The following is a 12,197-nucleotide window of genomic DNA, read 5'->3' as shown; positions in this document are numbered from 1 at the left end:
TCTGTCCATTTCTTTAAGATTTTCAAATTTATTTGAATATAGGTTCTTGAAGTAGTCTCTGATGATTTCCTAGACTTCCATGGTGTTTGTTGTTATCTCCCCTTTTGCATTCCTGATTCTACTAATTTGGGTTTTTTCTCTCCTCATTTTAGTCAGGTTTGCCAGGGGTCTATCAATCTTGTTTATTTTTTCAAAGAACCAACTTTTTGTTTCATTAATTCTTTGTATGGTTTTTTTGGGTTCTATTTCGTTGATTTCAGCTCTTATTTTTATTATTTGTCTCCTTCTATTTGTTTTGGGATTTGCTTGTTCTTGTCCTTCTAGGAGTTTGAGATGTATCATTAGGTCATTGATTTGGGATCTTTCAGTCTTTTTAATATATGCACTCATGGCTATAAACTTTCCTCTCTGGACTGCCTTTCTGTGTTCCATAGGTTCTGGTAGGTTATGTTTTCATTTTCATTAACTTCCAGGAACTTTTTAATTTCCTCTTATTTCATTGATGATCCATTGTTCATTAAGTAATGAGTTATTTAGTTTCCAGCTGTTTTGCATGTATTTTGTCTTTACTTGTTGTTGAGTTCTACTTTTATTGCATTGTGATCAGATAGTATGCATGGTATAATTTCTATGTTCTTATATTTGCTGAGACCTGCTTTGTGCCCTAGAATATGATCTATTTTGGAGAAGGTTCCATGGGCTGTTGAGAAGAATGTATATTGTGTAGAAGTTGGATGAAATGTTCTGTAGACATCAAGTAGGTACATTTGATCTATTGTATATTTTAGATCTTGGATTTCTTTATTGATTTTTTGTTTGGATGACCTATCTATTGATGATAATGGGGTGTTAAAGTCTCCCACAACCACTGTGTTGGCATTAATATATGCTTTTAGGTCTTTCAGGGTATGTTTGATGAAATTGGGTGCATTGACATTGGGTGCATTCAGGTTGATGATTATTATTTCCCTTTGGTCTATTTCCCCTTTTATTAGTATGGAATGTCCTTCTTTATCTTGTTTGATCAATGTAGGTTTGAAGTCTACTTTGTCAGAGATAAGTATTACTACTCCTGCCTGTTTTCGGGAGCCATTGGCTTGGTAAATCTTCTTCCAGCCTTTCATCCTAAGCCTATGCTTATTTCTGTCAGTGAGATGGGTCTCCTGTAAGCAACAAATTGTTGGGTGAATAAGTTTGTTAACATTAAGTGTTAGTACTGGTAGGTATGTGGTGATTCCTGTCATTTAGTTGTCTTAGTTGTTTGAAGGTTTGATTGTGTGTACCTAAGTTGAGGTTAGTCTCTACTGTCTTGCTTTTTCGTTTCCTGTGATTTGTTGCTGCCTGTCTATTCATGGTTAAGTTGGGTTTCACTTCCTGTGTTCAGAGTCTCTTGCAGAATCTTTTGTAGTGGTGGCTTTATGATCACATATTGTTTTAGTTTCTGCTTATCATGGAAGACTTATTGCTCCATCTATTTTGAATGATAGTTTTGCTGGGTAGAGTATCCTGGGGTTGAAGTTATTTTCATTCAGTGCCTGGAAAATCTCACCCCACGCTCTTCTTGCTTTTAATGTTTCTGTTGAGAAGTCTGCTGTGATTTTGATGGGTTTACCTTTGTATGTTGTTTTTTCTCTCTTACAGCCTTCAATATTCTTTCCCTAGTTTCTGAACTTCTTGTTTTAATGATGATATGTTGTGGGGTAGTTCTATTTTGATCTGGTCTGTTTGGTGTCCTGGAGGCCTCTTGCATCTGTATGGGAATATCTTTCCCTAGATTTGGGAAATTTTCCATTATTATTTTGTTGAATATATTACGCATTCCCTTTGCTTGTACCTCTTCTCCTTCTTCGATGCCCATGATTCTCAAGTTTGGTCTTTGGAATCATTGAGTTCTTGCATTTTCTTTTCACAGGTCTTGAGTTGTTTAATTAATAGTTCTTCGATTTTTCCTTTAATTACCATTTCATCTTCAAGTTCTGAGATTCTGTCTTCTGTTTGTTCTGTTCTGCTGGTTTGGCCTTCCATTCTGTTTTGCAGTTCTGTTTCATTCTTTTTTCTGAGGTTTTCCATATCCTGGGTGGTTTCCTCTTTAATGTTACCTATTTTTGTCCTGAGTTCATTTATCTGTTTATTCATCGTGTTCTCTGTTTCATTTGCTGTTTATACAGTGCTTCTATGGTTTCCTTTATTTCTTCTTTTGCTTTTTCAAATTCTCTATTTTTGTTGTCTTGGAATTTCTTGAGTGTCTCCTGTACATTTTGGTTGACCATATCCAGTATCATCTCTCTAAAATTCTCCTTGAGTACCTGAAGTATGTCTTCTTTTAAATTATTCTTGTGGGCTTCATTGGGTCCTTTGGCATAGTTTATCTTCATTTTGTTTGAGTCTGGATCTGAATATCTGTTTTCTTCATTTCCCTCTGGTTCCTGTACTAATTTTTTGCTGTGGGGAAACTGGTTTCCCTGTTATTTCTGTCTTCCCGTTATTGTCCTTGGTGTTGTTACTGTCCCTGTACTGTGTGCAATTAAGTATTTTCTAGCTTGTCCGTGTCTTCCCAAGCCATCTGGGTGCGGGCGACTAGCGGCCTGGGGGCCCTCCTGGTTTCTCAGTTTAACGTGAAGTGGAGATGCTCTGCACAGGCTGGAGGTGTGGAGGGGTCAAAGTTTTGCCTCTTCTCAGTGGTTTTGCCTGCAAGGTGTGTCTCCAGCATCTCTCCAAGATTTCATTATAGGAGGCATGCTTTCTGCCTCCTCCCTCTAGCCACCATCTTGGAATCTCTTCTTTCAGCCTTCTGAGTCTGGCTAACTTCACTTAAGATGATGTTCTTCAGTTCCATCTATTTACCTGAGAATGACAAAATTTAATTCTTCTTTGTGGCTGAGTAAAATTCCATTGTATATAAATACCACATTGCTTAATTCATTCATCTTGGCTGTTTCCATAGCTTAGCTATTGTGAATAATGCTGCAATAAACATAGGTGTACAGGTGCTTTTGTTGTACACTATCTCACAGTCCTTTGGGTATATCTTGAGGTGTGGTATTGCTGGATTGTATGGCAGGTTTATTTTTAGTTTTTTAAGGAGCCTCCATACTGTTTTCCATAGTGGTTGTACTAGCTTACATTCCCACCAGCAGTGTACCAGGGTTCCTTTTTCCCAGGATCCTCGACAACATTTGTTGTTATTTGTGTTCTTCATGGAAGTTACTCTCACAGGAGTAAGGTGGAATCTTAGTGTGGTTTTGATTTTCATTTCCTTTATGGCCAAGGATGGTGAGCATTTTTTCATGTGTTTCTTAGCCAATTGGACTTCTCCTTTGAAAAGTCACTTTTCAGTTCATTTGTCCATTTCTACATTTGGGTCATTGATTTTTTGGGAATTTAGTTTTTTGAGCACCTATGTATTATGGTTATTAACCCCTTGTCAGATGTATAGCTGGCAAAGATTTTATCCCATTTTGTGGGTGGTCTCTTCAATTTAGAGACCATTTCTTTTGTTGTGCAGAAGCTTTTTAATTTCATGTAGTCCCATTTGTCAATCCTTTCTCTTAGTTGCTGAGCCATTTGAGTTCTGTTTAGGAAGTCATTGCCTATGTCTGTTAATTCCAATGTATTCCCTGTTCTTTCCTGCCCTAGCTTCAAAGTTTCAGGTCTTTTATTAAAGTCCTTAATCCACTTAGAGTTGATACGTGTATAGAGTGAAAGAAAGACATGGATTTAGTTTAGTTTTCTGCAGGCAGATATCCAGTTTTCCCAGCAATATTTGTTGAAGAGGCTTTCTTTTCCCCATCTTATGTTTTTGTTGTCTTTGTCAAAAATTAGATGTAGCTGTGTGGATTCGTTTCCAGGACCTCTATTCTGTCCCACTGGCCTTCACATCTGTTTTTGTGCCAGTACCATTCTGTTTTTATTGCTAAGGCTCTGTAATACAGTTTGAAGTCAGGTATTGTGATACCTCCAGCCTTGCTCTTTTTGCTCAGTATTGCCTTGGCTGTTATGGTCTTCTGTACTTCCAGATGATCTTTGGGGTTGAATTTTCAATCTCTGTGATGAATCTCATTGGGATTTTGATGGGAATTGTGCTGAACATGTAGATTACTTTTGGGAGTATAGCCATTTTCACTATGTTGATTCTACCAGTCCATGAGCATGGGAGATCTTTCCATCTTTGATTTGTTTATTCAGTGGTTTGTAGTTTTCTTTGTAGAGGTCATTTACATACTTTTAAGTTTATTCCTAGGTATTTGGGGTTCTCTTTTGGAAATTGAAGTCTTTCTCAATTTGTACATTATTGGTGTATAGAAAGGCTACTGATTTTTGTAAGTTGATTTTATATCCTGCTACTTTGGTAAAGCTGTTTATGGTGTCTAGGATTTTTTTTTTGGTGGAGTTTCTCAGGTCTTTTAGGTATAAGATCATGTCTGCAGATAGGGATAGTTTGACTTCTTCCTTACCTATTTGTATTCCTTTTATTTCTTCTTCCTATCTTATTGCTCTGTCTAGGAATTGCAAGACTATGTTGAATAAGAGTTGATTGTTGGGCACCCTTATCTTGTTCCTGACTTTAGAGGAAATGGTTTCAGTTTTTTCCCATTAAGTATGATGTTGGCTATAGGTTTGTCATATATAGCCTTTATTATGTGAGGTACATTCCTTCTATTCCTAGTTTCATCAGAGCTTTTATCATAAGATGGTGCTAAATCTTACTAAAGACTTTTTCTGCATCTATTGAGATGGTCAAGTGTTTTTTGTTTTTACTTCTGTTTTACCTTATATATTGTTATTTTAAATTCCATAGGTTTTAAACAATATGTTTCTGCAGTTTTTATCAGTTATGGAAACTATCAATGAATCTTTATACACATCATTGTAGAAGTTTAATGTGTAGATTTTCCAAGAAAACACTTAATGCAAAAGTCCATTTGCTGACCTTTAAAGCCTTCAGTTTGAGCACTAGATTTGAAAAATATTCAAATAGAGTTCCCAAAAAAGAGAGGAGTTTGACTGCTAGGGGGAAACACCAAGAATAAAGATGAATTGATCATGCTTCTAATAACTGTATCTCCGAACTCTCTAGTATAGAGAGGAAAAATCATCTTTCAGTGATTTTTTTTTTGTGAGAAATGACAAGAGATTGTTAATTAACCTCTATTAATGTGAAATTGCTATGAGGGTCTGGAATGGTCATGAAAGTATTGTTTTTTTTTTTTTGAATGAGAAATAACAGATAGTTTTGTTCCATTTTTGTGGTACTGGGCATCAAACCCAAGGTTTGTGCTCTACCACTAAGGCACATCACCAGCCCCTTTTATTTTATATTTTTTTTAACTTTAATTTGCGATTAAAATTAGGTTCACAGCATAACCTTAGCTTTGTTTGGTATCAAGAGTTGGAAGATGAACTCAACACTAATCAATTTAAACCATCTTGGATTAAGCCTAATCAATTTTAATTGCCCTTAGAAAAGTGTATGTGTGTGTTGGCAGAGAGAAAACAGATATTTGTTGTGGAGACTAAATGTTCCTGTGTGTTATAGTCCTTAAGTCATGGAAAGAGAGAGACAGAGAGAGATATTTTATTTATTTTTTAACCCATGTCAAAATACTTTATTGTAGTTAATAACCAAGCAAAAATATGCTAATTTTATCTATAGACTCATTTCAACACACTATACCTATGTTTGCTTCAATTTGAAAGGCATCACCCTTGGGTTAAGTAAAAATAATATTTGCAATTGTCACAATGAGTCTCTCCTGTACAATGAATAAATCCTAATAAAAATGGAAAAGAAAGAAAAGTCAGGAACAATTCCAAATAGTCTTACATTGTATATTGGTTAGATCGCCTCTACATCTCCTCCTCCAACCCCTCCCCACCCCAGTTAAAGCAATTGCAATAGCTTTCATCCTTCTATTTCATATATATATATATATATATATATATATATATATATATAGCGTGTGTGTGTGTGTGTGTGTGTGTGTGTATCAATAATTTTCACTTTTCTGAGGACATAGAAGAAGTAGTACTTTTTCTCATTTGTAGTACTGTGGTTTTGACTCAGGGATTCACATTTATTGGAGGTATTCTACTGCTTGCTCCATCTCCAGCCATTTTTATCTTGGAATATTTTTAAGATAGAATATTGGGTTTTCTCCAGGCTGGACACAGATTTCTCCCATTTTCTGCTTCCCTCCATAAGGAGAGGGAGATGACAGGTGCATGCCACCACACCAAGCTGTTTTTCCATTGAGATGGGGTCTTGTGAACTTTTTGCCTGGACTGATCTTGAACCACAATATTTCTAACATCAGCCTCCCTGGCTAAGATTATAGGTGTGAACCACTGGAAACCATCTGTTGATTTTTGAAATAAAAAAATATTTAAACATGCTTTTTTTCAACTTCTGTACTTGGTTTATTTCAAAGATTTATTGTATTGCAGATTTCATTTATTTACTTTTTTTTCCCCACTGGGACTGGGGTTTGAACTTAGGGCCACATGCTTGCTAAGCAGGTGCTCTACAGCTTGAGCCATACCTCCAGCCCTGACCCCAGACTTTTATTTGGGATTTGAACTCAGGCCTTTGTGCTTGCTAGGCAAGTGCTCTACCACTTGAGCCATGCCGCCAGTCCTCATTTATTTACTTTTGATTATATGTCCTTTTTGGAAAAAATTTCCAAAAATCTCTTCCATAGCAGAGTCTCATGTCTGGGCTACTAGTCATTCCTTATTGTATCTCAAATATGACTTTACTAGATATTTTAGTTTTTTTGAATACTTTAATCTTCTACTATGATTACTTTGTGACTTTGCATAATCGTCCAGGTCTTGGTTGGGGATTTAGCTCATCAATAGAGTTCTTGACTGGCAAGTGTGAGGCCCTGGAGTCCATGCCCAGCACTGATGATGAACTGTGCCTTGACTTTGAGGGGTGGTAGGTTCTTAGGAGAGTGAGGCAGAAGGATCTTGAATTTGAAGCCAACATGGCAAGACATTGAGACTTTATCTCAACTGAACAAAAAATCTTCACTCTTGCAAAATTTTCACTGAGGTTTAACTTTCCACAGAGGCAGGAAGTTCTACTCCAAAGCATTTATGCCCATATGTGGGTCCTGAAAGAATTAACTCAGCCTATTAGAGGGTCACATTCCAAGCCCAGAACAGATCAGAGTTGGAGGCCTGTCTGGGAGCTCACTGGCTTGTTCCTATCTACTTCTGGGTCCTCATCAGCACTTTTGGTGATGACTATTTGGGCTCTTCACAGACAGTGACCACACTCAGGGTACTACAAATGGAAACTCCTTTTCCTCTTACTGGTGTTTTACTCTCTGTCCCTAGAACTTTTTTATTCTCTGAAGCTTCTGAGAGCGTGAGTGGTCTGGAGTTTATTTTATTCAGTTCTATTGAGGGGGCCTGTGGACATCCAGTAGAAGTTAGCCTGCAGTAGGGACGTGAAGGTGCACTTCCACCATGGAGAAGGCAAGCTTAGGCTTCGTTTCAAGAGCAGACAAGTTCTACTTGCATAATTCAAAGTAAGTGAATTACACAAGGGACATACTGCTGGTGAGTTGGTGATTTTTCTCATTAATCCCATTGAAGGAGAATAAGTGTCTTTCTCTTTTTCCTCAGAAATACAGAATCACACCAACTGAAATAAGTTATCTGTGAAGTCGTGAGAGTGAGGAAACTAGGACTTCATCAGTAAACCCAAATCCAGGCTGGGAATGGCATCGCTACATAACCAAGGCTACTGGTCCAGAAACGACATCCTGAGGTTAATGGAACGCATGGAGAAGAATCTCCCACCCGATGACAGCCAAGCATTCAAAACAACCCAGGCATGTCTGGACTGGGGGAAAGTAGCTTTTAACCGTTTTTCGGGAGAAATGTGCAAACTCAAGTGGTTAGAAATTTCTCACAAGTTGAGGAAGTACCGCACATTGACCGAGTTAGTTGTTGAAGCCAAAGAACGAGTTGCAGATCCCTACAGAAGCAAGGGATACAAGAAACATCCAGATTACCCCAAAAGGCCTCTGACTGCTTACATCCGCTTTTACAAGGACAAGTGGGCCCAGTACTCCCAAATGTACCCTAAGCTCAACAACCAGGAGCTGACAAAGGTCCTGTCTGAGAAATACAAGCAGCTCCCAGAGGACATAAAACAGATGTACATTCAGGATTTCCAGAAAGAGAAACAGGACTATGAAGAAAAAGTGGCTCAATTCAAGGAAGACCATCCTCATCTAGTCCAGAATTCCAAGAAATCTGGTGTCCTCAAGAGGCACCAGACCAAAGCCCCTAAAGAGTTGAAAGGAAATGTGAGTAATGTGAAGCCTGGTCTGGAAACTGATGAACTTTCCATGGAGGTGAAATTTCCTGGTGAGCCCAAGAAACCACCCATGAATGCCTACCACAAATTTCATGAGGAATCCTGGGCCAGTCGGGAACTGCAGCATTTACCCCTGAGGGAGCGCATGGTAGAGATCAGCCGCCGCTGGCAACGTGTCCCACAGAGCAGGAAGGACAGTTACAAGAGCCAGGCTGAGGAGCTGCAGAGACAGTACTGGGTGGACCTGGATCTCTGGCTCAAGACCTTGTCACCTGAGGAATATGCAGCTTACAGAGAGGCTAAGGCAGCCTATGGAAAGCGTAAGAACTGGAACGTGACATCAGGCCCAAACCCCAAGTGCCAACGAAGAGATGTGAGGCCCCCAAATGACAAGGGTCTGCAAGAAGGGCTGGGAGAAGAACGGGGTCTGCAGCCTCCAGGGGCAGACTTGTCAGAGACCCTTCAGGTCCAGAGTGATGGCTCACAGGGATCAAAAGGGACTGTGCAGGAGGATGTGGAAGAGGACAAGGGGAGCAGCTCCTCAGACTCCAGCAGTGGAGGTGAAGATCAAGAGCGTGACCCTAAGGACAGTGACTCTAGCTCTTCTTCCTCGGGGAACTCCTCGGACTTAGACTCTGTCTGAGTTCTGTGGATTCCCAAGTGGTTGTTTGGAAAACCTCCAGGCAAAAGTCCAGAGCATTCCTGCCAAAGGGAGGGACTCTCTTCCCTGACCTCTTTACTCTGGCTTTGTCCTCCTCTTCCCCTTCTTTTCTAAACACAAAGGAGCAGAGGGTGGGAAGAAGGGACTTCCATCGATGAAGGCTGTAGATCATGGGGCTGGAGGGGGTGCACATGGACTAGACTGAGGATTCCTGAAGTAAGCTTTGTTCTCATGTGCTGCCCTGCAGTGGTGGTAGGGGAACCCCATGAGTCTGTGACCCTCCCGCTTCTCTATGGAATTGCCCACCAGCACCCTTGTACTGAGTCCAGGGTGAAAAGTTTTTTGTGGGTGGTAGGGTAGATGCCTTGAAGAAACTGGCAGACTCCTGGTATGTCTTCCCACCCACTGAGGGTAGGTGTTGGCCATTTCCACACCTGAAAGTAGTCAGTCATGGAGGCTGCAGTATTTCTATAAGTTACTTATCCTAAAGCAGTCAATATCACTTGTTTAATTTCACACAGAATCGGAAATAAAAAAAATTTTTTAAAGGCCAAGAATGTAGCTCAGTGATAGAGTAGTGGTTGAGCCTGAGTGAAGTCCTGGGCTGGTTCCAGTATGGTTAATAAAATAAAATACCAAAGAGAGGAAAAGAACGCCCCCTATCTCATTCATACATAGAATCAAAGTATTGTGCCTTTTGGTGCTGCTTCTCCCCTTTAGTGTTTTTGGGAGGAGAGGCACCAAATCTCATCTTTACTGTTCAGGATAGATAGAAACACAGAAGGTCAGACATAGATACATACGCCTATATGTGACTCTAACCAGCCTGAGTTCACTTCTTGCACTCGTAACACGATGCTTTAATTATGTTGGGTTATTGGCATTTTCACAAATACGTTATAAATTTATTACATTATGATTATTTAATTATGCAATTATGTATAATGATACTGTTTGGCCGGTGGGCAGCCACCCCATGGCGATCAGGGACTCTCTGCTCACTTTCCGCTCCATCCCCTCCTTCCCTTCATGGTTACCATGGCAACTCTGGCGCACAGCGATTAAGACATGCAGCAAGTAGAGGCTTCATGATTACCATGGCAACTCCTGCTGGCCGGCAATGGGTTCTGACCTGTCCTACAGATCCATATTACCCCGAGCTCCTCCCCACCAAACCTCGACCTATCCCAATGCCCCATAATACCTTAAGCTCTTGACTTAGCCCAGGCTATAAAAAACTGGCTGCCAGTTCTCCAGGGCGACTTCTCCGGCCCTGCTCTTTGGGGATGGTGAACCTACCCCGAGAGTGCGCTCTCAATAAAGCCTGTTAAAGCCTGCTTGCTTTGTTATTTGGCTCCAATTTGGCCTTCCCATCAGTGTCGACCTAACAGATACCTTTGTATCATTTTGCCCTTGAGTATTACTTGCTATTTTTATATTTTTTTCCATGAATATTAGCGTCATTCCTTTAAGTGAAAACCATTGCTGTTTTAGTATTTAATTTGTTCCTAAATACTTATTTTTAATTTTAATTTATATATAAAACCAGAAAATATTAAGGGGTGCCATGATATTTTGTTTATGTTTAAATCAGTTAAGTATATTTATTTCCTCAAATACACATTGTTTATTTAAAGTGAAAATTTTCAAAATCCTTTCTCTCAGCTTTTTGAAATATCCAATATATTATTGTTCTAAGTATGTTAGTGAATTATTATGTTTTTTTCAAGTAAACAACTTTTCAGAAAAGAATGGTAATATTTACAACTGTTACACCTCTTATTTATTTTTGATCCTAAAGCTGTTGGAATATCCAGAACAACACTGAGGGGTAGCAGGAAATGTTCTTGTCTTCCTTCTGACTTCCAAGCTAATGCCATGAAAATTTTGCTGATATCTGTATTTGAAATAAATTGTGGCATTTTAAAAAATGTCTATTTTCTTATGTTGTTAGCTTTAATCCATGGTGTTTATTAGTTTTATAAATATCTTTTATCACAAATCAATGTGATTTCTTCTTTGTGTAGTTGTATAGGTTCTCCAGAGAAATAGGAATAAAAAAGTGATTGATTCATTCTGAAAAAAATGGGTCACAATTGTGAAGGCTGAGAAGTTCCAGGATCTGCTGTCTGTAAGTAGGAGGACCTGGGCAGTCAGTGGATCTGTGCAGTCTGAGATGAGGCCCGAGAACCAGAGGATCCTGCTCTGGTTCCTACTCTGAGGTCAAGATATATAAGATGAGATATCCCAGTCATTCAGGAATTAAAATAAAAGCTCTTCCATCTCTGCCTTTGTTCTAGATAGCTTTTTAGTAGGCAGAAGACATCTGTTTATTTGGGAGAGGAAAATCTACTGTCATGACCCCAGCAATGCAAGTTGATATGAAAGTTAACTATCACACTGAATTCAATAACTCAATCCCTGTTTCCTGCTATACCTAACTAATGTGAAGTCCTTGTCACATTACAGAAATAATCCCCTTGGTTATCCTGTATTAAAAATATGACTACAGTTGATGCACTTCTTTAACCATTCTCATGTCAGGAATACATTTAATTGTTATTTCTGAATATATTTAATTTAAAACATTACTTTTCATATTTCATGACCTAGACTTTTAAAAATTTTCCCCTAGAGTAATAAGACATATTTGTGAGTGTAAAGCACAAGTAATCTCCAGGGTGTATTATCTTTTGTGGAACAATTTTGTAACCCAAATTAATGGTGGCTGTTATTTTTGAGCTGAAATGAAATGAACGAGAGAAAAGGGAAATAAAATTGACAGCAGGAATGGTAGAAGTCTCTTTGAGTGGTCAAAGGAGACTTTGTTTTGAATTCAATAGCTTCACCTAAGAGGCCATTTCCAAAAAGGAGGAATGTATTAGGCAGGTTATTGAATTGCTTTGACCAAATATCCCAAAGAAAAAATTAAAGGAGAAAATATTTATTTTACCACTGAGTTCAATCTACAATAAAGCACACACACTCCACACATACAAAATCATACTGGGAGTAAGGCTATATTTCCATACATGCATATAATGTACTGTGATCAAATTCACCCCCTGTTACTCTTTGGAATCCCTTCTCCCTGCCCCTTTTGAAAATAATTTTAATGACTTTCATTATTCTATTTTCAACTCGGGTATGAAGTAATTTGGTAATATTCAACCTCTCCTGTCACCCTCCCCCTCCTGCTGATAC

The 12,197-nt window shown here is 38.8% G+C and overlaps 1 protein-coding gene across 1 annotated transcript; it reads left to right on the top strand.

The window, feature by feature from the left end:
* The first annotated feature begins 7,643 nt into the window (after nt 1–7,643).
* Ubtfl1 (upstream binding transcription factor like 1) lies at nt 7,644–10,622 on the top strand. Its single transcript, XM_020180075.2, has one exon. The coding sequence runs from the start codon at nt 7,728–7,730 to the stop codon at nt 8,973–8,975; it is 1,248 nt and encodes a 415-aa protein (XP_020035664.2). The 5' UTR covers nt 7,644–7,727; the 3' UTR covers nt 8,976–10,622.
* Nucleotides 10,623–12,197: the final 1,575 nt, after the last annotated feature.

Source organism: Castor canadensis, chromosome 1 (genome assembly GCF_047511655.1).
Source record: "Castor canadensis chromosome 1, mCasCan1.hap1v2, whole genome shotgun sequence".
Taxonomy (NCBI): Eukaryota; Metazoa; Chordata; class Mammalia; order Rodentia; family Castoridae; genus Castor; species Castor canadensis.
This window is presented reverse-complemented; position numbering and strand designations above follow the sequence as displayed.

Coding starts and splice junctions, on each gene's coding strand:
- Ubtfl1 (XM_020180075.2), top strand. CDS start 7,728: ATGGCATCGCTACATAACCAAGGCTACTGGTCCAGAAACGACATCCTG.